The sequence below is a fragment of the Mus pahari genome, chromosome 2 (assembly GCF_900095145.1).
Source record: "Mus pahari chromosome 2, PAHARI_EIJ_v1.1, whole genome shotgun sequence".
NCBI classification, from domain to species: Eukaryota; Metazoa; Chordata; class Mammalia; order Rodentia; family Muridae; genus Mus; species Mus pahari.
The window spans coordinates 74,461,002-74,488,284 of NC_034591.1; the positions used below are offsets into that span (position 1 = coordinate 74,461,002).

The 27,283-nt window shown below is 39.6% G+C and overlaps 1 protein-coding gene across 1 annotated transcript in view; it reads left to right on the forward strand.

The window, feature by feature from the left end:
• The window catches only part of Itprid1 (ITPR interacting domain containing 1), a 134,457-nt gene that overhangs the window by 18,839 nt on the left and 88,335 nt on the right, over nucleotides 1-27,283 (forward strand). Inside the window, exons 2-5 of the mRNA XM_021191565.1 lie at nucleotides 13,408-13,597; nucleotides 15,173-15,221; nucleotides 15,571-15,614; nucleotides 26,005-26,056. Coding sequence (XP_021047224.1) covers nucleotides 13,435-13,597; nucleotides 15,173-15,221; nucleotides 15,571-15,614; nucleotides 26,005-26,056 — 308 coding nt within the window. The 5' untranslated portion in view covers nucleotides 13,408-13,434. The remainder of the gene's footprint in view (nucleotides 1-13,407; nucleotides 13,598-15,172; nucleotides 15,222-15,570; nucleotides 15,615-26,004; nucleotides 26,057-27,283) is intronic.

The following is a 27,283-nucleotide window of genomic DNA, read 5'->3' on the forward strand; positions in this document are numbered from 1 at the left end:
AGGAAGAATGTATGATAGTGTCCTGCAAAACGAAGTAGTGCTGATGTCACGGCTGTTATAGTTTGTATGTGCACACTCTATGTTGTTTATACCTAGACAAAAGCCACCTAATGAAGCTTCCTAAGGCTGCTTTCCTGTTGCTATGCAACACATAATTGTATCTTACAAGGTGATGTGTGTATCTGTCAAGTTAATACCTTTTACCTGGAGTTCAATATTGTTTTAAATTAATATTGATATAGCTGTGTTTTAAAAGTATTTCTCTGGGGGTATATCTTTCTTCATTTTAACCTTCCTCCTCTGTTTGTTTTGTTTCATAAATCTTTCTCCTCTAAGTGCCACCAGCTGTATTTTAACAACATTGCATCAGAGTTTGTCTATCATTTCCTATGTAATTTGTACGGCTTTCACAGACACATAAGGTCTGCATGACCTCAGTTTGTATTTTCTGTCTATTTAACTGGGTCTTTCCTGACTCCGCTGTTCACTGATTGTTTTTAACTTCTGATGTTTCATCATTTATTTTCCATTGGCTGAAAGAAACCACTATATCTTCATTTTTCCAATAGCTAACCTTAACATTTTAAGTACTTTATTTCTAAACATACTCTGTCCATTCCTATCCACAGCGAAGTCAGGGATTACTCTCAAATTCATTGAGTATCACCAGTTATCTGCACAATATGAAATTGGTATGATAATATGAACAACTTTTGCCATACAGTTGAGAGGTTACATAAAACAAAGGGAAGTCTTAGAAAAACTCACTTATGAAAACTGATTCTCTGGTAGAAACCTGAACTATATTGTAATAACAAATGGAATCTAGACAAGCATGGTGGTTCATCCCTGTAATCCCACTGTACTGGTTAGTTTTGTGTCAACTTGACACAGCTGGAGTTATCTCAGAGAAAGGGGCTTTAGTTGGGGAAATGCCTCCATGAGATACAGCTGTGGGGCATTTTCTCAATTAGTGATCAAGGGGGAGATGCCCCTTGTGGGTGGTGCCATCTCTGGACTGGTAGTCTTGGGTTCTATAAGAGAGCAAGCTGAGCAAGCCAGGGGAAGCAAGCCAGCATCATGGCTTCTGCATCAGCTCTTGCTTTCTGACCTGCTTGAGTTCCAGTCCTGCATCCTTTGGTGATNAACAGCAGTATGGAAATATAAGCTGAATAAACCCTTTCCTCCCCAACTTGCTTCTTGGTCATGATGTTTGTGCAGGAATAGAAACCCTGACTAAGACAGCCACCATTCCAGAGGTAGAGGCAGAAGAACTGAGAACTTGAAGCCAGATTGGACTAAGTAGGGGGATATTGTCTCAGAAATAAATAAGTAAAAATAAACAACTTGGATTTATAAGCCTTCCATGGAAAAAGATGACCTCATTGGTAAATATAAACATTTAAGGAATTAGTCCATACTTCTATCCCATCTAGAGAAAAAAAGAAAGACCTTTCCCAAACATTTTATGCAGCTAATCCATCTTGCGATTGATATTTAGCAATTATTTTATAAGAAAGAAAAAATCCTGGCTGATTGCTTTTGCTAATAAGAAAATTAAAAACCCAATTAAAATATGAGCAAATGACAGGAACCTGATATAGCTTTTCCCTGAGAGGCTCTGCTAGCACCTGACTATGATAGATGCAGACACTCACAGCCAACCATTGGACTGAGCCCAGGGACCCCAATGGAAGAGTTAGGGGAAGGACTGAAGAAGCCAAAGGGGATTGCAACCTCATAGGAAGAACAACAATATCAACCAACCAGACCCCTCAGAGCTCCCAGGGACTAAACCAGCATCCAAAAAATATACATGGATGGGTTCATGGCTCCAGCTAGCTATATAGCAGAGGACTGCCTTATCTGGTATCAATGGGAGGGGAGGCCCTTGGTCCTATGGAGTTTTGATGCCCCAGGATAGGGGGATGCTAGAGAAGTGAGTGGGTGGGAGGGCACCCTCATAGAGGCAAAGTGGAGAGGGATAGAATGGGGGTGTATGGAGGGGAGACCTGGAAGGGGGACAACATTTGAAATGTAAATAAATTAAATAACCAATAAAAAATAAAATATGAGAAAAATCAGTTTAGTGGATCTATAAATTGACACTACATCAGGATCTAGTTGATTGTGTTTAAGGCCTCCAACATTCAGAAAATCAATGAATGCAACTACACTAACCACATTAAGTAGTGGTATGTTATGGTGAAAAAATAATTTCACACAAATCAACACTATTTTATGACATTTTGCAAAATTAGCAAAGTAGGAACAAAATGCTTAAACTAGGATTGAATAATGAGTTTAAAGTCTAGAAACAGAAGCATATTATTAAAGATAAAACGTAAAGGCTTTCCTTGTGTATTGAAGGATGGCATGAAGTAAACATCTGTTGCTTATAAACCAACTCTTCATCCACTGTTTGCCAGGATAACCTGCTTGCTCTACATCTTAAATGTCTCAGAGTCACATCTCATGCTACCTGCTGGGGCCCCTTATTTCAGATAACTTTGTCTAATAACTGTATCTTTTCTGTAACTGCACACAGAGCCACTCATTGGCAAAAGTGTTGTTAGCACTTTTTGCTTCTCTTTCTGAGACATCTATCAATCCTTAGTTTCCTATTGTCTTAGTCAGGGTTTCTAGTCCTGCACAACATCATGACCAAGAAGCAAGTTGGGGAGGAAAGGGTGTATTCGGCTTACTTTTCCATACTGCTGTTGATCACCAAAGGATGCAAGACTGGAACTCAAGCAGGTCAGGAAGCAGGAGCTGATGCAGAAGCCATGGAGGGATGTTCTTTACTGGCTTGCTTCCCCTNGCTTGCTCAGCNTGCTCTCTTATAGAATCCAAGACTACCAGCCCAGAGATGGTCCTACCCACAAGGGGCCTCTCCCCCTTGATCACTAATTGAGAAAATGCCCCACAGCTGTATCTCATGGGGCATTTCCCCCAACTAACGCCCCTTTCTCTGTGATAACTCCAGCTGTGTCAAGTTGACACAAAACTAGCCAGTACACCTATTTACACTCCTTTCTCTGTTATTTTGCCATTCATGGTTGAGAACATTAAAGGAAAGCTGCTTTGAGTTTCCCATTAGAGATGAATGATTAAAGCACAGATGATCAGGAATGCTGGGATGGGGAGGTATGTTAGTGGGTGGCAGACAATTCTGGTGGCCACTTATGGAAATTGCAGGGCAATGCACAAGATTTCAATCTTGGGAATGGGTATAATAAGAAATTACTGTTTCAACCCCATTCCTTTACTATTAATGAGTTTCTGTAATTGAGGTAGTAAAGCCTAGTTATAAACAGGTAAGAAGCAGGCTTGTACTTAAGATTCCTTCTAGGAAATGAGTGATGGGTACTTTTAGGATAGAATTCCAAAGTTGAAAAGCATCTGAAGTTTATTCAAACTTGCCTGTCTTCCTTCAAGCATCTCTTCAACAGTTCACCAGCAACCTATTTCTGCATGTGTGTATTTTCTTTAGGACATGTTTTGTTTCCTGAATGTAATCATTAAAGGAAAACATGGTGATACCTTACAGTCTCTTACAATCATTTAGCAGAAATAAGATCTCCTTCCATCTCTTGGTTCCTTGAGATTCAGTGGTTATGATCAAAGTGAAAATGGAAAGATATTGTTAAAGTGATGATAGAGAGTAAAGAATCATCTTAGAGGTTGCCTCTACAATTGGTGAGGGTAGAAAATGGATTTAGACACAGGTGAATGCTTAGACCTTAATCTTTTCTAACTACTAACCATTTCTAGTCCCTCCACTCCCCTCCCCTCCCCTCCCTTCCCTTCCCTTCCTTCCTTCCTTCCTTCCTTCCTTCCTTCCTTCCTTCCTTCCTTCCTTCCATCCTTCCCTCCTTCCTTCACTTCCTTCATTCCTTCCTTCCATCCTTCCTTTTGGTAGTTTTTCTGTCAGAGCCTTTTTTTATTTGTGCCATCATAATCGTGTACCATGGATTAAAATATGATACAATTCTACTTGTATAACAATATATTATTTTAAACTTGAGATGTATTCAACTCATAATCTTAAACTACTTGACTAGTTACTGTATATGGATTATTTTATTACATATGATATACATAATATATGTACTTTATTTTTAAAAGTAGATTTAGTTTCACAACAAAATCTAGAAAGAAAAGTTCATATACATCCCCTTCCCTCTATCTATAGCTTTCTTCATTGTCAACATCCCTCAAAATGTCAATGTCTTGTTGAAATTAAGAAACCACATTGAGAAACTGTCATCACTCAAGGCCCACAGTTTACATTATTGCTCATGCTCTGTGTCCATTCTATGGGATTGAGCAATGTATAATGCCATTTATAAAGCATTATTGTATTACACAGGATCATTTTTCACTACCCTAAAACATCCTCTGTGTTTTCCCTATTCATTGTTTTCCCTGCCTTTAGCCTTAATGATTATTGTATATTTTCCTGAATTCATAGTTTTCTGCCTAGAAAGCCATATATTTAGATTCAGGAAGTATGTGACAAACTTGTGGTTCATGTTGACTTCAATTTTTTTTCTGCATGGTGAAAACTATGTCCATATTCATTGTTTTGCATGTGTGCTCTTATTGTTTTTGTGCCCTTTGTTGACAAGGCTACATTTCCCTTTTTCTCCTTCAAGACCAGCCCGTGGTAGTAACTGTTGCTGAACTTTGTTTTGTTCTAATCTCCTATTTTGCTTCCAGCATAGCACTAGAAAATGATTTGAGGATCTTAGGGAGGCAGCTAGAAGTTTCTCACCAAGTATGATGCTATTTGCATGCTTATTTATTTATTTATTTATTTATTTATTTATTTATTTATTTAAGATTATGTGTTAGGTTGGGAATTCCTAGTTGATGAGCATATTCTAAAAGCAAGAGGAGAGATACATGGGAGAGACATGTGCTAAACCGAAGGGTAATCATCAGTCAAGAGAGCACCTGGTGTTTTTAACACTCAAGAGCATATATTCATCACAAAGCCACTTTTTAAAGTACATGCATTCTGTTGTTAAGTATCCCAGTGCCTGTGTCCTGAATTTTTTTCCTATTTGTCTCTACACCTTCAAGGACCAGAATCAATATATTTGTGACAAACATATGCTCTTGAGTTTTAAAAATAAGATGCCATCTTAACTGGTGATTATTGTGCATAAGTAACCCTTCAGTTTAGCTCTTTCAAGTGTCCCCCTGCCATAGACCTTTCCTGTTGTCTCTTTTCTAAGAATCCCAATGTCTTTATAAATGAACAGATACTCTTATAGTATTTGAGAAATGGTTCTGTGCTTCTGTTAGGATGCACATCCTCCTACATCTCTCTCACTATAGTTAATTGGTATAATTTCTCATAGTCAACTCTGAGCTTCTTAAAACTTTTCTTGTACACAGTAGATGCCCAAGTATTTAATCAAATTAAATTGGTAAATCATTACTGTACTCATTTATTTATAATGGGTAACTTTTACAATATATTTTATGAATGACTTTTGGTATGTGATGCTGTCTTTGACATGATAAATGTTATAAAGTTGAATAAGTCATAATTTGATCTTACTAAGGACATAGAATCCAAGGTCAGGCACAATCACTGTTTCATTAATTAAGCAGCTATTGCTAATCATCTATAATCACTTGTATCCTGGTCTAAGTACCATGGATCCAAAAAGAATTTCATGGATTTTGCCTTCAATTAATGCATTTACATAATGGGGGAGGCAGTCATGAAGTGAACCATTTCACTTGAGTGTGGTGAGTGTTATAGTAAGGGATTGCACACGTTTTTTGTGAAGACATTGAAGTAGAAAGGAGCTCAAAAAATACGTTCTATTTTAGTAAAATAAAACAGGGTCCAGGAAAGAGAAGGTGACTGCTTGTAGCAGGACCTGTAGCCAACATGATTAGACAGAACTCATTGCTGAACCTGAGTTCTCCACTTTCAGAGATTTATACACTCGAAGAAACTTAGATTGCAGTCATAGAGGAATAGGAGATGAACTATGTGAGCACCCCTGATGGTCTTTCGCTTTTTCTTTTTTCCCCTCCTTGGCAGAATGAGGCAAAGTCAATGTGGAATGGACCAAGGGAAAAGTCAAGGAAGTCACTGAGGAATTTTTTTTTTTTAAGCTTGAAAGTTTCGAAGTGACTAGCACAGTGGTAGCAGTGGAGATGCCAGTAGGTCTGACATCCTCCATCCTGAAGCTGTTGCAGGTCTCCCGGAAGTGGTGTATGTGGTCTTTCAGCTAATAATCTTGAGCTTATTTTCCCTAGCAAAAGATTTTAACTCCAAGTTCAGAAAGTCTGACATTAGGTTCCAGCTGGGGCACAAATGTCTTGTCTTGAAATCCAGCTTGCTCCTAAATGGCAAGAGTGAGGCACCTTCACATATTCATGGTGGGAGGAAGACACCCACAGAACAAGCCATCACAGACGGCCTGTTCCTCCCAGCAGAGTGTTGATGGAACACACTCTTCCCAAGGATCTGCCTCTACTTTCCTGAATCACTTGGAAATCTTTACTAGTGTTTGTGGGACTTCGATACTTGGATAGGAATGAAGAGCAGAAGGGCATTCCTGGCTTGACTTTGTTGTTTGAGCTTTTGCATCTTCCAGATTTATGAGTAGTAGGAACAATGGCTTATTTTTCCTCTTCATGTAGTTTTGTTGAATATAATTTTAAAATATTTTAAGTGTGAGTACCATTAGTCACATATTAAATAATCTGTGGGGAAGATGAAAATAGAATAATGAAATTGCAAAATTATCTCATCTCATCCAATTCCTTCCTATTATGTGAATAGAAATTACATTCCAAGAAAACTTGAAACTACATGTCTAGTGTCATACAGCCAATTGACAGCTATTTGTTGATTAACTAAACTGGAAACTACAAGCTCTTTGTTTCCCTGGGGATGGATTAAATCTTTCATTTGCTTATCAACTGTTGAGAGGCTAAGAGGAGAAGTGAAAAGGAAGTATTCAGATAGTTTTAAACCCTATTTTAGGTAGTACTGACTATGATATGAATATTGTTTGTATATATCCACATGTATGCATAATCATACTATTTTTCTAATTCATATCTACCATGCATTACTCCTTGATGCTGTGAACCATTCCTGACAAATGTTTAGTAGCAGCCTCTTTTTTAACCTTTTCTATTTCGATCAGCTTTGCCTTGGCATTGCTCAGTTGTTTCTGGTGTTCATTTACATGTACACCCATTCAGTAAGTACACATTCAGTACCTTACTTATGCCAATATGGTGAGATTAGGAAGACATCTGTCCTGAATAAACTCTCAGGGTGATTAAGGTAGTTAAGAAAAACAGGGACTAAATTGAAGGATAGAAAGAAACAGACTTACCAAAGAAAACCAATACCTTAAAATAGCAATTTAGAGTGAGTTATGCGTTATAGTGAAACAAATACAGACATATTTACATAGGGAGAGGTTGTAGACAGAAGAGAGAAATGGACAGCAAAGCCTGAAGTATGGAACACCCAAAACTTAGAATCTAGGAAAATAGAAACAAACTTGAGAAAGAATGCTATAACACTAAGTAGGAAGAAATTCTGGAAGTGTAATTTTTAAAAATCCAGTTAAAAGTTGTTTCTATTAAGAGGAAGTGATAACTATAGTTTCTAGAAATTCTAAAATGGTAAGCATAGAGATTGGAGCACTAATGATTCATTCAGTTACATAGGGAAGGTGTGGATTGTGTGTAGACAGGGGTCATCTACTAGACCCAAGAGAGAGACTGCAAGTTCTGTTTCTGTCAGGTTGATAGCAGTGGAAATGGATGTATAGAGCTATATGGTAATCCTCCATTTTAGGATTAAATTTGAGAGATGGAAGGAATTCAGGGATCAGGGGGGGCTTGTAGGTTCTTGGTGGAGCAGGTATGCTAAAGCAGATGCAATTTGTTAAGATGCAGAATGCTAAAAGAGGGGAAGATACTTTTGGGGTTAAGAAAGGAACCAAGGAAACAATGAAGAATTCGGTGTGGAACATACTAAGTTTGTCTACAGATATTCATGTGGAAATGTCAAGTAAATGAGAAGTTCAGAGGATAGGCAAAATTTGGAATTTTAAGTTTGGGAGCCACCACCACTGGTCTATAATAACAAGGCAAGGTTTGAGGATTCGAGAGGGCAGGGGGAGGATAATTGCAAGATTATTATTATTATTATAGTGTGCTTTAATATGGATAGAATGATCCAGAGAAGGACTAATGACCCCAAAAGGACAAAGATGGTGTCCAAAGAAATTCTGAATAGAATAGAATAGAATAGAATAGAATAGAATAGAATAGAATAGAATAGAAGTAATAGCAGGGGCCAGAAAGATGGCTTAGAGGTTAAGAGCACTGACTGCTCTTCCAGAGTTCCTGAGTTCAATTACCAGTAACCACATGGTGGCTCACAATCATCTGCAATGGGATGTGATGCCCTCTTCTGGTGTGTCTGAAGACAGCAACTTACTCGTATAAATAAGTAATAAATAAATAAATAAATAAATAAATAAATAAATAAATAAATCTTTTTTAAAAAAATAGGAAGTAATAGCAGATGCTTGAATTGGGATTTGTGAGGCCATTTTCCAATGATGAATAAAGTATGAACATAGGAATTGAGTGGAAACAACGTAAAAACATAATGGACTGAGGGGCCAAGTGTTAGAGGGTCTCTAGATGATCTACACTGGGAATTGTTTCAGAAAAAGATGACAGGAAAGCTGTTCAATTATTGGCAGTATATGAGGGTTAATGCAGTGGATATTCATGCCTCTATGGTCTGATGCCATATGCAGAGAATGCAAGAACTCAAAACAGCAAGATGAGCACAAAGGAAATGTGTACCATTCCCAAATACATAGTTCAAATTATAGGGTAGACGGGACAGAAGTTCCTGGCTTGAGAGGAAAAGCACAAGGGAAATCACACCCGTGTTTCAGTTAGATCCTGGAGATATAGGGGTATTCAGTGGTGAGGTAGGAATGCAGGGGACAGTGGATAGAATTCTGGGGATGAAGAGAATAGAAAAAGGGTAGAAGATCAGGCCAGATAATCAGTCACTCACAGGAATGTGACCCAAAGACACAGTGAGGTGATACCCATTCTCTACTTCTCTTGATGTATCAACTTCTCAGGGTGAAAGTCTTAGTTTTGGTAGTGAAGTGAATAATCTTGAAGGTTTTAATAATAATCATTTAGAAAATATGAGCCTAGAACTTTTTTATAGACATCTGTGAGCAATGCCAGAGTTGGAAATAGGCAGGTCCTACCAGCATACTGGGTAGCTGAAAGGAACCACTTCCTAAGAGTTACCACTGGGGGAGTCAGTGGATGAAAAGGGTAGAGGAGAAACAGGCAAGAGTGGATGGCATTATAGACCTTATGAAGGACTGCAGAACAGCTCTGATAACAAGGGTGAGATGAGACCCATGGATGTGGTTGAAGAGATCTCTGTGGACCTGACTGGATCCCTGTGGGCTATGCCAGGGTTGTTTTTCCTTTATGAGGTTACCTTCTTGATCACAGGGAACATTCAAAAGGGGTGACCAATGCTAGAAACTGCAGCTTGTAATCAAGTACACGTGGAAGAAATCTCAAGACCCTGCTAAAAGCCTCTAGCATGCCTCAGAGACTCTACATTTCCACAGTTGGAGAAATACTGTATTCTCACATTTCTAGAGGTTTCTGCTCTCCTACTGAATTATTTCAAGACAACATGGGTTATATACAAATTAAGAGTCTTAAATATGTTTGCTACCAGAAAAACTCTTGTATTGGTTAGTATAGTGGTTAGTCTTAAATGTCAACTTTAAACAACATATAACACCTAGGAAAAGAGCCTCAATTGAGTATTGAGTATTTGTCTTTATCAGGCTGGTCTGTGAGCATGTTCTGTTCATTCAAAGTAAATCTCTCTATTTTTAATTCTATAAAATGAACCATCTCATCCTGGGTATTAATTTCCCTGGGCAGGAGGCCCTGATCTCTAAAGAACAGGAGAAACCTTGTTGTAAGAAGGCAGCATCTATGCATTTGTTTCTCCCTGATCTTGACTATGGATCAAGTTCTCATATAAACTTCCCCTCAGTGATGGACTAGATCCTCAAAATGTAAAATAAAATAAAGGCTCTTTTCCCCTAACTTGATATTTTACCACAGTAATGGAAATTGTCTTAGTTAGGGTTTCCATTGCTGTAATAAAACAACATAACCAGAAGCAGCTTGGAGAGGAAAGGGTTTATTTTGCTTCAACTTCCACACCATGGTCCACCATGTTAGGAAAGCAGAGCAGGAGCTTAAATACAGCAGGAACCTGGAGACAAGGGTCGATGTAGAAGCCATGGATGTAGAGGAGTGATGCTTATTGGCTTGTTCATCATGGCTTGCTCAGTCTGCATTCTTATAGGACCACCAGCCCAGGGACAGCACCATCCAAAATGGGCTGGGCCCTCACACATCAATCATTAATTTAAAAAGTAATAATGTCTCACAGGCTTTTCCATAGGTCAATTTGATGGTGAGTTTTTCTCAGTTGACGTTTCCACTTCACAAATGCCTCTAGCTTGTATCAAATTGACCTAAAATTAGGCAGCACAGCACCAAGACTAGAACAATTGGTGATTTCTTTTTTTCTCTTGGCAGTTCTTGACAGGGTAATGATGAAAGAGAAAAAGAAAAACATAAAAGAGGAGGAGATGAAAAATACAATCAGTAGTTGTTTTGAATAGACTTCCCATTAATTCTTTCATATGAACTAGCTATTTTACAACTATTCCAAGAGTGATGGAATGCAGTATAAAATAAGTTTGAGAATTCCTTCAAAGTTCAGAATGCAACAGAGCTGAGAAGAGTCATGCCATCTGATCTGCCAGATTAGCTATTTTAGTCACATAAGAACCAAGGATGTGGTTGGCTGAAGTGGGTGGCTCAGTGGGTAAAGACAACCAGCTACCAAACCTGATGACCAGCATTCAATCGTCAGACCTCAGGTGGTGGAAAGAGAGAGCAGACCTCTGAATTCTATAGCTTCTCCATACATTTGCCCACTTGAAAAACAAAGAAATAAATGCAAAAGAAAAACTAAACAAAAACCAAAACAGCCAACAAAAGTGCTGCCCAAACCACCTGGAGTTTCCTTTCCCATGACCCTTTGGCCGGGTCCATGTGCTACACTGGAGCCTGATGTGCCATACCACACTCTTGGAGCTGTAATGATAGTCACTGCATTGGAATTTTACATTTCCCGACTCTGCTATGGAATTAAGACTTAGGGACAGTTGGGTTGATGTTGCTCAAACTAAAGAAAACTCAAAACAGAATCCTGGTGTTGTGTGGAACCAACTGTTTTCTCCTTTGGATTGTTTTTACCATTCTAAGAATTTGGTAATGTTTTGTGTTTTCTTTTTCAACACATTAGCTTATTGTACAAAGTGAAGATTTGGTACATATAGCTTTGCATCTTTAAAATTAAACATGATATAAACAACCATCCATATTAGTGGGTCTTTTTATGTACACATGGCTACCAAAATAGAAGGATATGGGAAAGAAAGGACCATATGTTTCAGGTTTTGGTGACCACATAATCTGGATGTAAGCTTTCTCCTAGGGTCAAGAGAAACTGACCAACATTGGGTTTCAAATGGTCCTGGGAACAAAGGTGTTCCCTAGAGGAGACAGCAGGGCTCAAGCAGCACAACTTCTCCCTAGCTGCCCTGGGACAATTTAAGGCTATCATTCATTCAATTAGTTTATGTCCTCTTCTAAAGAGGTACATTGAGGGTCCAGTGAATAGATGTCAAAAGTGGCCATTCAAGCAGCAGAGATTTGTCTCCAAAAGCAGACCTGTTTACGAATGCCAAGGTGCCCGCTAAGGCAAAGTGAACAAGAGACTTCATTTACCAACTGTCCCTGACCCCTGCCTCTGGCAAAATTTCCACTTTTGGAGCATACATTTTTATAATCTGTAGTAAGTGCAACCAATCTGTTAGAGAACCAGTCTTCAGTGGTTAAGTAATGCTGGAGGCTGAAGTAGTATTTACTGAGTGGAAGCTTGGGACCTAAAACTAAAATAATATTTCTATCTAAAAATGAAACAATTCTCCCAGTGATTTGCAAAAAGCAGTGACTTGATTGGCATGTGACATTCCGGCTCAGAACATAGTCAGCTGCTTGGTAACTCCTGCCCTTCTTAGCACACTCTCCAGCTGAGACCAAGGAAAGGCTCACATAATCTGAAGAACCTTGTTGTTCTGTGACATGCTATTCTGTTGTTAAAGTTTTCTGATTCTCTAATGAGTGTCACATCTCAGGATATCCTTGAGCAGAGTTTGGGAATTTTACTTCTTGTGAATTTTTGCCTTGTCAAAGCTATCTTCTGACTTTTACTCACACTCACAAGACAACCTTTTCCTTAAATCTGAAAGAATCAAGAAAACCTGTGCAAAATTAAATAACTACACTTTTAATGCAGATCCCAGGCGTTGATTTTCTAGTGTTATGACTTCTAGTATACAACCCCATCGAGTATGAAACATAACCTGATCTCTATTACTTGTGCCTTGACTTACTGTCATTTTTTAAAAATTTGCCAAAGAGGAGACTCAAAAGTTAACATTCTGGAATAAAATGTCTGCCTTCTGGGCCTTACATTTAACTGTTTGAAACTTCTTGGTTTTTGCATTTAGAATGTAAAATTAATAGTTATCGTTAGTATCAGTTCTAAATTTACATGAATGGCACTATTTTAATGTATCAAGCATGTAAGGGCCGTGTTCCTGACCATTTCATCTGGGGTGCCTGCCTGAACTTAAGAGAGAATCAGATATTTGTAGCCAGTCAGAACGGTTTGCCTTTCTCAGACACGAGATGCAAATGACAGCTTATGTGTCACGTGACTTGTGATTGCGCATCAATACCAGGATGCTAGGAACATTGCTAAAGCCTGGCTGGCTCTTCAGCCATGTCCATGAATTTAAAGACTGAACTAACACTGACCGAAATATTGTATGACACTAATGTAAGCACAAAGAGTGCTTTTGAACCTGAACTTTGGTATCTTAATTTTTACATTTTTTTAAACACCTATTATGTGCTCAAAGTTCATATCCGCAAAAGTAAGGATTATGTTCTCTATCCACGTCTCAGAAAACAGAATCCATCCCTGTGGATGTGGCCTGGTGTCTGGCAATGCCAAGTTACTCCCTTGGTCTGTCTGACCATAGTAAGGAAACTCTTCTGCCAAAATCAACAGGGATTCTGCTTGAGTAGGGGAGCCTGTCTCAGTGAGACAGTGACTTTAGATGGCTCAGTTGCTTCTAAGAATCCTTCCTGACATTGAGCCAAAACTCATTGTGCCTGATTTGTCTGCCTGTGTAGTTTCAGTAAGCTTGTGGAATCACCCTCATGATAATGGCGGAATTACAAGGAGCTGACACCCCCAGAGCAGGCCTGGAGAAGAGCAAGAAGGATATCCTAAGACATACCAAGAGGGCATGGGTACCTCTGGATGGGCATCTGCTTCCTGACTCTGAGGAAGAAAACCCAGTGGTCACTACATATGTGCAAGGTAAGGGTCCTTCTAGGGATCTAAGAAGTGCTCTGCTGTAGGCAATGCGGGATGTCAGGCTTTTCCTTGGAAACAAGTGACTTCTAAGGACTTGGTATTAAAGAAACAAGTGTTCCTGGCATGATTTCAGGCAATTCTATAAAATAGACATACATAACTTCAGCACAAATAGACCACCTAAGTGATAAACACTGCTTCCTTTGCATTTCAATACCCTCATTCTAAAATCCCAAGACTCCGAAGATACATTCAGGCCCAAGTCCAAAGAGCTTCTCCTCCCTCCGCCACCTTCTTCTCCTCCCTCCGCCACCTTCTTCTCCTCCTTCTCCTCTTCCTTCTCTTCTGTCTCTTCCTTTTCTTCCTCCCCATCCCCTCACCAACCTTCTGGTCCTCCTCCTCCCCAACCTCTCTTCCTCTGCCTCCTCTTCCTCTTCTTCTCTTTCATTTTCTTTTTCTTCTTCCTCTTCTTTGTATACATGTGTATGAGAGAAAGAAGTAATCTCACAGAACCGGGAGCAGTGCACTTGAGCTAGACTGGCTGCCTGTGAGATCAAGGGATCTGGGTCCTTCTAGTTAACTATGCCCTGCTCTTTCATGGGTACTGGGGAACCAAATGCAGTTCCTTATGTTAGCATAATAATAAACACTTGAACCACATGCCATCTCCCCAGCTCCCAATGAACCTTGTTTTAGAACACCATTTTATTTAAATTTCTTGGGCATCTTGCATGAGGCACTGGTGATCATTTGACTAACATGAAAAAGTAATAAAGAGGAAAACGTTCCCATTCTATGTATGCATGGCACCACAAATGAAGACCACTCAGCATCTCCCAGGTTAACTAGCTGGTTTGCTTTACCCAATAGTCTACGTGAGAATTATTCAAGTATTTTATGGATAAAGTCAGACTGAGCCCAGGGTACGATGTGGTAGCTAACAGAAACTAGAGCAAATGTCTCTCAGTACTGGTTCTGCTCATCTCCTTTCTTTTTCCATTTTCTAATCTTTGAGCCAGTGCTAAAGAGCCACCTTAAAAGGCTGGAGCCTTTTTAGCACAGGTTGCCTTTGGAAATCCTGGGACTCTATGGCAATTTGTCCCTGGAATGAATGCAAATCTGGTTTCTAACCTGGCAGAGAACTCCTTGCAAATAAACATTGCTGGCTAGCTGCCTTAGGTAAATGTTGGGATTTAATAAGGAGAGGTTCCGTGGTGATTTAGGGCCAACAAGAGAGAAACAAAAGTCTCATCCCCTGTTCTATTCATTGTACTCCCGCTCCACAACTTTCCATCCACTCCAGCACCTCTCACCTCCATTGATTCATCCTTCGAGTCCTCTATGCTTTGCTCCTCTTTTCCTTAAGTTATAGTCGCTTGGCAAGTTTACATCCATTCTTGAAAGAGGCTGATTATGGAAAACAGGAGGTTGTGCCTCCGGGGGGGAAATGAATCTGCTTACATGAACATGTGACTAACTGTGTAGGAAAGAGCTGCTGAGTGTGGCAGATGATAGAGTGGGTCACTGTAGATGGCTGTGCTTTGACTCACAGATCTGGTGCTTTCTTTTGCTTTGTAGAAAATTCCAAACAGGAAAGTATCCAGCAGTGGCTGGACTCTGGATTCTTGTAAGTGGTGTTTTATTTTATCTTATTTTTGCATGTCTGTGTGCTTTATACAGTTCTCTTGCAAAGCTCCATGAAAATAATGTTGGTTAGCATCTCCGTGGGATGGGCTCCCGGCCATGGGTTAGCATGGTGGGAGAAGTATGGGTTTTCATATTAACCGAGTACTTGAGGATTGCCACATTACTTCAAAAGCTATATGTCAGTGTGCAAGTGCAAAGGTGGAATATTATTTGGATTCAACTGCCTGAATTTTTTGTTGTTGTTGTTCAGCAGTTTAATTACAAAAGCAACTTGGTAATAATCCCTTTACATACATTGTTGGGCTCACAGTGCTTTACTTCTTTTATAGTGTCTCTGTAAATGAAAACTTCCAGCAAACCATCAACCATTCTGGTAAGGCAAGACAACCCATCGAAGCTGTGCTTTGTGGAGCTGAGTAGATGTATGTGTGAAAGAGACCCATGCTAATAGACTTCCTCCAGGGAGACTAAGAAGAGGCTCTTGGAAATATGTCCATCTTCTCTCTTGATTTTATAAGACTAGAACTCAGAAAGTGCATCCATGTCCCCAGCAATGGATGATGGGCTGAAACCAGCATTCTTCCTACCATCAAACACTCATACTATAGCAGGAAACTTTCTGGGCCTATGTAGACATTTATAAGGATGTAATTATGTAAACAAAATTGTTTAGTTATTCATAATATATTATAGTTTATTTCCAACCCTATTTTCTCTTTCTTCTTCTTCTTCTTCTTCTTTTTTGTATCAAGCATAACATTTCTATCTTTTCTCTAATGATATATTTATTCTAGAGATGAACAAATGACTAAATCCTAAAACAAAGAGCACAAATATTTCTGAGACAGAAAGTGTATCATAGTGCCTCCCTGGGGTTTGATAACAACATTATTAAAATAATGAGTACAGATCTCATGGATTCCATCTTTATTAAATGAAAATACCAGATTTCATGAGATCTGAGATTCTTCCATTATAAAATGTGCTTGTTTTATAAATACCTCTCAGATGGGTAAGATGAAATCTTGTGAGAGAAAATGAGAATTGGCATCAACTCCAAGACACCTTGATCATATGTGTTAAAAATAATGTTCTAGAATTGATTAAATGCCTAAAGAATCTGTCTAAATATGACATAAACTAGGAACGTAATGATTACAGAGACAGTTATTAGCCTTATTGTAACTCACCTTGCTGTTGTTAGTTATTTTATATCCTTTACACCTTCTTAAATTAAGATTGACCATTGTTTGTCAGTCGATTAAAATTGGGGCATTTTGCTTTTTCAAACTTTTAACTTTTTAAAAGTTTAAACTGAAAATTTCATTGAAATTCCCTCCTACATTCAGTTGCTCTACATTTTAAATTTAATTTCTTATTCTTTTAGAGTATCATCATGTTCATAATGAATTTTATTCATTACTCATTACCTCCTGTCATCTTCAGTCTCTCCTTTCACCATCTTCCCCTTCTTCCCAAGAAGCTCTTCCTATTTTTATGTTCTATTGAGTTTAAGTAGGGTTACTCATGTAAGCATGGGTGAAAAGTTATTTCTTGGATTATATCCAACCAATCAGTAGGTACATGACTAAGGAAAGTGATTCCCTTCCATACCCACCATTAGCTGTCAATAATCACTCAGGGAGAGATGGGCCTCATGAAACCTTTCCTATTCCATGATCAAGTACGGACACGTCCACTCTTTTTATTTTTCTTTTTTTTTTATTAGATATTTTCTTCATTCACATTTCAAATGCTATCCTGAAAGTTCCATACACCCTCCCCCCACCCCTGCTCCCCTACCCACCCACACCCACTTCTTGGCCCTGGCCTTCCCCTGTGCTGGGTCATATAAAGTTTGCAAGACCAAGGGGCCTCTCTTCCCAATGATGGCNNANTAGGCCATCTTCTGCTACATATGCANNTAGAGACACNAGCTCANGGGGTANTGGTTAGTTCATATTGTTNTTCCACCTANAGGGTTGCANNCCCCTTCAGCTCCTTGGGTACTTTCTCAAGCTCCTCCAGTGGGGGCCTTGTGTTCCATCCAATATCTGACTGTGAGCATCCACTTCTGTGTTTGCCAGGCACTGGCATAGCCTCACAAGAGGCCGCAATATCAGGGTCCCTTCAGCAGAATCTTGCTGGCATGGGACACGTCCACTCTTGTGCAAGTTTCTGTACCTGCAGTGAGTTCATTGAGTCCAAGGCCATATTATTCCATTTTTACTACATACTTTCACATACTCTGGCTCTTCCATTCTCCTATTATTCTTCCTAAATAAGACCTTGACTCAGAGAGAGAGAGAGAGAGAGAGAGAGAGAGAGAGAGAGAGAGAGAGAGAGAGAACATTATGACCCATTTTGAGTTCAGCACTCAGCCATCCTTACTCTCCACACTGCTTTAACTGCTGTAGACTATAATGAGACACTTCTCTGATGGCAGATAAGGAAAGCATTAATCTATGGATAGAAGCAGGAGGTTTTAGAAGGCAAATTAACCACATTTCAATTAAATCACTTTATTTTTAACATAAGACCTCTGTGATGTCAAAATTTCAGAACATGTTTCCAATAAATTGAATATGATAGCCTCTCTATTCATATCAATTCATGCTCAAGGAAGAGACAGAAACATAGGCATAATTATCACACAGACCTGTATTTGACTCTTGTTCATGTCGTGCTGGGAGGCCAGCATTCTTCCTTCCTTTGGTTACACTGTATTAAACACTGCACTTACTGAAAGGTACAACTCATGGCCTGGCTTCATCAGAGCCAAGTTAGTGAACTATAAAGGCATGGCCAGGAGGGAAGCAGGGTCTCTGTGTGACTCTGAGGTCAGGGGGCACAGCTTTTACTTGGCAGCTCGTTAGTCTTCTGCAAGGCTTTTAACAATAGTTTCTGTAAGCTAACTGAGCTTTTGTCCCACAAGGCCTTTGTCAATGGTCATATTTTGAACTCAGTAACCCATGTGGGAACATGGCTGGTCCCCATTCTTCTGTTGCGGTCAAAGAATTTGAATGTCAAGTGCCATGACTTTTGGTCATAGATAGTTATGAGCAGGCAGGAAGCTGGACTCACAGCCTTCCGGGAGATTATATGTGCACAAAAGATGAACAGAGCTTTTGGAATTCCAGAGCCACACTGGGAATAAATTGAAGTGAGGGAAGAAAAGGTGTTACTGCTAAGAAATAGTAAGGTTAAAACTCAGAAAATCTGGAGAGGGTATAAGGTGATATCACATTATCTTCCTACTTTCTCCAGAGACAGTGGCTTAACACAGACAGAAACTTCTCCTTTTTAGTATACTGGATACTTTCCCTTGTCCCTTGTTTCCATGTTAATTTTAATAATTGCAGAAGACTTGAAGCTGCCCTTCCCACTTATTTGCCAACTAACATAAGCATTATGAACAATGCTCTTTCACCTTCAGCTACATTTAATATCAAATATTAAGGCATTGCAGTGAAAATCTCTCTGGCCCCCCTTTAAGTCACCCCAGAGCACTGTCTAACAGTAGATAGTGACTTATAAGTGATTTAAAAACTAAAAACTGTCAAGTCCAGACAGTGTTCTCTTATTGGCCTCTTACTGCCAGTTTGACCATATGGGCTCGGTGGAGCACCAAGGATCTACCCATAACCCCACATTCAAAGCCTCTTTGAGGACATAATGTCAAGGAACACGTCTATTTTCCCACACCAACTTACTCTTTGACTCAGATTCCATACTGAAACAAGTTTGTTGCAAATGCCTTGTCAACTCCTGAGGACAGATTGAATGACACTGCTACCTGGTGGTGAAAGTATGTAGTCGTTATAATGTAAAGATCAGATACCACCTGGCATATTTCACTTTTAAAATGATAAAATTACATTGTGTATATGGAAAAATGTTTTAAAATAAACTTCCTTATGATGTATTATGGGTGAATGTTTGGCTATGTACCTATTTGATGTACCGAGGTGTCTTAGTAATTGTTCTATTGCTGTGAAGAGACATCATGACCAAGACAATTCTTATAAAAGAGAACATTTAATTGGGGCTTGCATAGAGTTTCAGAGGTTAGTCCATTATCATTACGGTGCGAACATGGTAGCAGACAGGTAGGCAACATGCTGGAGAAGTAAGCTGAGAGTTCTATATTCTGATCTGGAGAGAGAGAGAGAGAGAGAGAGAGAGAGAGAGAGAGAGAGAGAGAGAGAGAACCTTACAAGGGCTTTTGAAATCTCAAAGCTTGCTCCCCCCAGTGACACAAACTTTATATGCCCCAGTACAGGAGTACAGGGGAATGCCAGGGCCAAGAAGTGGGAGTGGGTGGGTAGGGGAGCAGGGTGGCAGGAGGGTATAGGGAGCTTTCGGGATAGTATTTGAAATTTAAATAGATAAAATATCTAATAAAAATTTTAAAAAAGAACTGATATCATACGTTAGTCAATCTACAAAAAAAAAAAAAAAAAAGACACACTTCTAATTAGGCCACACCTTCTTATCCTTCTAATCCTTTCAAGCAGTACTCCCTGCTGACTAAGCATTTAAATATATGAGACTATGGGGGCATTCTTATTGAAGCCATCACACCATATGAAATGATTTATGAGTGGAAGCTGAAGACATCCTGCTCTGGAAAGGTACAGACATGTGGAGACTATTACTCTCAAGAATTCTACTTTCTAGATCATGGCAATTTGAGCCTAGCATAGGCTAGCCTTATGATGAGACCCTGTAGTCTCAGCTCCTCCTACTTCTTAATCTTTGTTCATCTAATGTCTCCTAAGTTGAAGTTTTCTTCAGATGGTCTCTTGCCATTCTCTGAGGCCTTCTCAAATTCCATATCCTCTGAGAGGTTCCTCCTGGCTTCTGCATGGAGATGTACTTTTTCTTTAATAATTATAATAAAAAAAATTAGATCTATCCTGAATACTACTGGGTAGCCCTTGGCTGATATTGCCTCCAATTGTTAGAGAAAATGGAAATCCTAACCAGAGTACAGATAATCTGTAAATCCAGTGGCCAAAAACTAGTCAAAAAAGAGTCTTAATAAACACAAGGATGATTCTATCAGGTTAGGAAGTTTTCTCAGAAGACTAGACCTAATCAATGAAAAATGTAGAAAACAATGAGGCAAAGCAAGAACACTCAATGTGATGAAAGTAATGAGTTTGAACAAGACAAAGAGATGAAAGGAAGTTAAATGTATGCAGGAACACATATGGAAGGAAATCATTTTGAGGAAATGTTTTGTGCAGTGAGGGAGACAGAAATTTTTGTTTTAAATAAGATGTACTCAGATGATAGATTTCTGAAATTCCAGAGAGGAAGAATCACATGCAGTCTCAGGATGGTCTTGGCATAGGAACACCATCTATGGTCTCCTTTCAAATGGGTAAATGTAAATGAGGTCTGCGATCAATAAGATTTTAAGGTCATGTCTTTGCTTAGAAGAGAGTCCTGGGCAATTTTTGAGAGCATCTCTACTGGAGTGGCCTATGACCTTACTACAATGAGGAAACAGATGTTCCTGGCTATGGGAATGACTGTTACATCTTGATCAGAAGCTATTACAGACTTGGGCTTATAATAGCAAGGGCTTCCACTGGTGTCAAGTTTGAAATGGGAGGAAAAGAAATAAATGGATATAAGGAATGAGAATATGATTCCAAATAGCTTTAAGATTTTGAATGCAAGTTTTAGCCAATATGTAAGAGTCTGTTGGGGGTAAGAGCATGGGTTAATAATTATCAATAGCAAGCTAACATACTGTGGATTATCTCTACAAAGTGTTCTGGTTAGGCAAGAGTTAAATTTGCAGAAAGCTACAGAATGCTATTATTTTAGAGCATTGCAGAACTGTAATTTGATTAGTCTATTGGACGATATTCCAAAGAACCAAATGTCTTCCATGAATCAGTCAGAAATGCTTAGGAAAACCAAAATAAAAAATGCTTTCTAAGCCAACAAAGGTGCTAATTAGTGCCTTCTGCAGATCTGACTGCATCTTCTTCAGTAATACATTGTGCAGGGTTAAGTGCGGTATCTGCTGCTTCAGATGGCACAAGTCCACCTAACAGTAGGGCGGATGGCTAGAGATTATATCTAGAAGGAAGCAGAATTGGAATTTTAACCACGGAAGAGAACGAAGTCAACAGAGCAGAGACTTTTGTTCTCACTTTAATGGGAGCTGTGGCTAGCAGGAATTTGCTGACCTTTCCTTCACCTTCTCCAAATGCTTTCAGCCAGTATTAAAAATCAAAGGAGGGGTCCTGGAGAGGGAAAATGGTAGAGAAAGCATGAAAGCCAAACAAGATGGAGTGTAGCATTGAAGCTGCCCAGCTACCAGGGTGTGGCATAGCATCAGAGATGCAGGTATGCTCCACCTATTGTACATACAACCTTAAGCCTGATGTCTACAGAAGTTTCAGGACATCTAGGATAATAGGGAAAGGTTTCCTTCCTGCTGTGGTGTTCCCCATGCTTCAGATTCTTGTTCTCATCCGAGGTAGCAAATGCTTCAAGAAGCCAGGCAGATAATCACTAATGAAGCAGGCAACATAAAGACTAGAAAATTGGAGTGTAGGCTGCCGTCAACAGATTGCTACCCTAAAGACACCTGGGCAAGCGCTGCAGCCACTTCCAAGTTTTAAGCAGAGTCTTGGAGTTCCAATCCCTGTGATAACTGGCACCCCATGAGCCACCAGCTTGTGCCTCTCCTTCAGGCTCATCTTGGTACCAGGCCAGAGAAACCTTTTTGACCTTGAAAAGCCTGACCTTGGCATCCAGGAAGTTTATCTTACAAATCAGAAAACAACAAAAAACAAGGAATAGTTTCTCGGTGCTCTAGGCGAGACTCTCTACAAGTGTGTCCACATGCTGGGAGGCCAGTCGCTGCTTCTGCAGATTCAAGACATCTTCACAGAAGCACTATGAGAACAGAAACTGGTCTCCTGGGTCTGAGAAAGGTGGGGAATGTGGACTAAAAATCAGTGAATGAGCCTAATAATTGTAATAACTTTTAAACATTTTTTAAAATCAGGCTTACTTTTAAAAGCCTTATCAGGTATCCTGTGCTAAATTTTCTTCAGACTCTCAGCTTGGCAGCACAGAGGGCTGTGTGTCTGAATGCACTGGTAGAGCCAGATTGTTGTGTCATTTCCAGAAGTATTGAGAAAAGTATCAGGAGTCTAGGAAAGCACTTGAGTAGCTGCACGTGTGCAGTCATGATGATAAAATTGAGGTAAGGGAGCAACTGTCTGCTAACTGGTGATGGTGCCTCACAGGATGCGGTTGCATGACCAGAAAGCTCTTCCCCTAGCTGGTGCTGAAGGTATAAGGTTTCCTTGTATATTTGGGAACCCCTCTGTGAGCAAGCCTGGCCCCCATCAGGTTCCACAGAACACGTACTAACTTTCAGGAACTTGTTTTTTCCCTGAATGCTGGCTGCCCTTTGTCTCCTGGCAACCAGCTGGATCCGCACTAGAGCATCATGCAGAGGGATGTGCTCTGTTGTTCTCATGAGGGATGCTAGGGCATGAGGATCCAGAGTCCAGTGACGAGAATTTTCTGGGTGACTTTATTTTCCTCGGGGCTATGGTTCTTTAAAACATAGCAAGGCTAAGTTAACTCTTCTTATCAATATCAGAAAATGGATCAGTTTCTTTCTGACAGTTTGAGCAATTCACAGTGGCCACAGTGCCAGACCCCTGCCTGAACATACACATTCATTCACATTTTCTAGGACACCCAGGACAGATAATTAGAAAGGGCCAGGGCAGCTCAAGAGCAGCCACGTGGCAAAACATGTAGCCAAATTTCTCAGAACCACAGAGTTCTTCCATGGGGAGAGCTGTACAGAACAACAAACAAACAAACAAACAAACAACAACAAAAACAAATCCAAAAATCAGAATTCTCCTGATGAGCTAGCCCAATGGGTGCTTACTCTATAGATTACAAAGTAATAATAGAGGCTGTACTTATAGAAAGAGGGAAGGAAAGAGGGAAGTTTGCTTAAAATGTTTAACAGAATTTATTTTACCTTCCATTTGGCAACTTGCTACTTAATTCATCATGATATCCTCTTCATGTAATTGCCTACAATTTGTACTGTGCTTGCTTTTATGACGTGATTAATAAGGTGGTAAATCAGATTTCTTTCCTGTGACAACTTCACTCAATTGTCTGCGATTTTGTAATCTTGAGATGCTCCAAGACTGAATTGATTTTAGTGAGCAAGTGTGCTGCTATGGATTAATAATGCCTGTGCAGGTGAGGGGTCAGTACTGAGTAGGCTTTGTTCGTGAACTCTAGCTTACACTGGTGTCTAAATGCAGCGTCACATTCCCTAGAATACTCTGTGAAGTAGCAATGATTTTAGTCAAGTTGTTGATTTCCACCTCAAATTAATGTCTCCTTAAATAGCTACTTGTTAACATTATGATAAAGTCCCTCACCTCACATGAAAATCTGTAACGTGAAGCTTTAGAAGGTCTATCTAGGCTCAGTGAAACAGTGATGTGATTTATTAGTCATAATTACCACGGGACAAGGATGAGAGTATTGTACAAGAGCTCCAGGCTGGCTCACATCCTTTCAAATGAATTGCTTCTCAACCTACTTTATTCCTGTGAGGGTCCCACTTGCTTTGCTCTACATTCTATGTATTTTACTCTCCCCAACTCTTTAAAGTGTAATTGTCCATGTTTGGCTTGCTTAAAATCCTCTACTTCAGCTGTGCCTGGTGGCACATACCTTTAATCCTAAGTTTTGGGAGGGAGGTATGGATGGGTTTCTGTGTGTTAAGTCCATCGCTGTCTACATAATAAGTTCTAGGACATCCAGAGCTACATAGTGAGACCCTGTGTCAAACAAACACAGAAACAAAGAAACAAAATCATCTACTTACCCACATAGCATTTATATACTTCCAGTCTTTATTTTTCTAGATCATGTAGCAGGATAGCTGCACTTTTAAATCCTCTTTAAAGTATGATGCTATGCATCTGGACTCCCAGCCCTGGAGAGCCTGAGATAGGAAGAGATGACTGCAAGTCTAGCTTGGAGTCCATAGGGAGACTCGGTCTTGCAACAGCAATAGAAAAAAACAAAAAAACAAACAAACAAACAAAAAAAAAAAACAGTAATGTGTGGGCCTGCTCACCTTTACTCTCCAAACTTGAAATCCACAGTCAAGTTCCTAGGAACCTTGAAGTCATTCAGTGACTCACTACCTAGACAGTAATCCTGGCTCCAGACTAAAAGGCCTTTCATCACATGCCATGGTCTTCCTTATGCTTCCTTCTGTCAGGGCTTTCCATTTAGACCTTCCCCTGTTCTTTCTTTTCAGCAGAGGCAAACTTTATTTTTTTCACAGTACTGGTGGCAACATTGACACTCATACATGTCACATGCTATAATAGGACATTTCTTTTGTAGGTGTTATTGACATGTTATGTTGTGACACAGTGTGAATACTACAGTGACTTCTAAGTGTCCCCTTTGATGTCCAACCGACATTTTTATTCCCCAACACCATCCTTCTTGCACCTACCAGGCAACTGGACCCTCGGTACCATCTTTATCACATACAGTGTTTTGCTTAAAACAATGGATTTTCATATCCTGGTACATGAATGTAAATCTGTCGTTTTGGCTTCTAAACACACTACGGGGCATTCTGTTGGCAAGAAAGAAAACAACAACAGCAGCGAACCAAAATAAGCTGTGGCATTTTACTGGCCATGAGAAGTTTATGTAACTGTGATCTCTCCTTTCCTTTCCCTTAAGTGTAAAATAACAAGCCCCATTTTAAGGACTTATTGTGAGGACTTGGAAGGTTGTGTAAGAGCTGAAGACATGACTTAGCAATTAAGAATGCTTTCTACATATTGTGCAAATGATCCGAGTTCAGATGCCAGCACCCACAAAGTAAATTAAAACTATCCTTAACACTAGTTCCAGGACATCTGATGTTCTTTTCTGGACTCCTCAGAAACGTTGTACATGCCTAAAAGAAGGCAAACACTTATGCACATAGAATAAAATAAATACATCTTTTTGAAATTAATTTTAAAAAAGGTGCAACTGGCAGGCTTTGCACAGAACCTCACACAGTTAGTGTAAAATAAACAGTTACTGCTGTAATTAATAATAAAGGTACTAATAAATTCCTTAACTCTGCTATCTTTGACTATATATATGGTCAGGGAAGTACAACTACGTTTTCATGCATTCTGTTGAAAAACAAGGGTAGGACCTAAACTGGATGGTATAGAAAGGACTAGATGATACAAATGAATGGTAGAGCTGGGCGCCTGCTGAATATTCCCTGCATGGAAGCCTGGCCTTGGCCTTGACTATCTTCTACCTGTGATCTTGTCAGAGCACCCTGAGTTATCCTGTGCGAATACCCCCAGAACAGTGCTTCCCACCTGCTGCAGATGCTATTTTAATTATCTCCAACAAAGCTAAACCTTTGACCAGAAAATTCTAACCCCACTTCAAAATACAAAGGGCATCTTTTCTATGAAACCTCTGCCAAGTTTGCTGCTGATCCCAATTCCCTGCTCCCCACACTGAGTGCCCATTGCCCCTCACGTGACTTAGCATGGTCTGGGTCTTGTTTACTGCAGAGATACAGTGCCAGGTAACACTCCTGGATGGGAATCCTCTCACAGAGGTTCTCCTGGAGACATGTATGACAACCATGTTTAACCGTTCTTTTTTTTTTTTTTTTTTTTTTTTTTTTTTTTTGGTAATTACAGCTTCTTTGCATGAACAAGGAATCATTCAAATGACCGTGAAAGACTATATGAGGTACGTAGCAGAATCAGTCACTTCACTCTGAAATTCAACAGCTACATCACTGAAGCAGAAACAATGAGAATATTTCTTCTAAATAATTGTATATACTTGAGGATCTCAGGAAATATCTCAGCCACTATGATTAGAGCGTTTTCCCTGGTCGCAGCAGAGTTAGAGCTTCCTTTAATATCATAAAGGAATAAGAGGATTAAATCAACAAATGCTGACCTGCTGTGAAACTTAGTTACAATATTTGCATAAATGCATCCTACTGCAGTGCATCAATTCACAGAAGGCATCATCACAGGTTTGTCTGGAAATAGTGGTACTCAGGGTACTACTTACTGACTGTTTAGATGCTGATGGGAAGCAGTGTGTCTCTAGTGGAGGAGAAAGTAGATTTCAGAGTGTACAGACTCAGTACAGCAACGTGAGCTGGACCCTTAGTATAAAAGCTCACCTAAGACACACTGAGCTGAAATTCATAGGTGAGGCTCAAAACTAGACTTTGTAAATGCTTTAAATAATGCTAAGGGACAGTCTAGTTCAAGAGATGCCCGGACTGACTGAGCTCTTTGAGGCTAGGAACTACTTCCTGATATTGGATCAACTTGTAATTGCAGAATCCTTCCAAAAAACTAAATGTGGAGTGCTGAGGTACACACATTTCACAATTCCCCCTCCCTTGGGTGATCAGTTTTTGTTTTTGTTTTGTTTTGTTTGTTTGTTTGTTTTTTGATCTGATGCAATTATATGATTTTAAGGCAAAACAAAAACAAAAAACCTCCCAGGGATCTCTAAGAGGAGTTTGAGAGCTGGATTTAGGGTCAAGCTCATGTGCACATGATTGAATCAAACCTGCAAGCATTCATGGATTTTTCAGGATCTAAGTCCAGGGCTGCTTCTATGTTGTTCTACAGAACACTTAAAAATGAATGTGGCCCTCAAATGTGGGAAAGGCCCTGGAATTTAAAGAAAGAGAGATGAGGTGTGGTAGTTTGTTTCTCTGACGCTGTGATAAAACACTGATGATCAAAAGCAGCTAGACGGAGAAAAGGGTTTTGCTGGTTTACAAGTTATAGGCTTTTACTTAGGGAAACTGGAGCAGGAACCTGGAAGCAGAGACTGAAACAAGAACACAGAGGAATGTGGCATGCTCAGCTACCTTTCTTATACACCCTGAGCTCCCCTGCCTAGGGATGGAATTATCCACAGTAGATTAGAATTTCCTCCATCCAT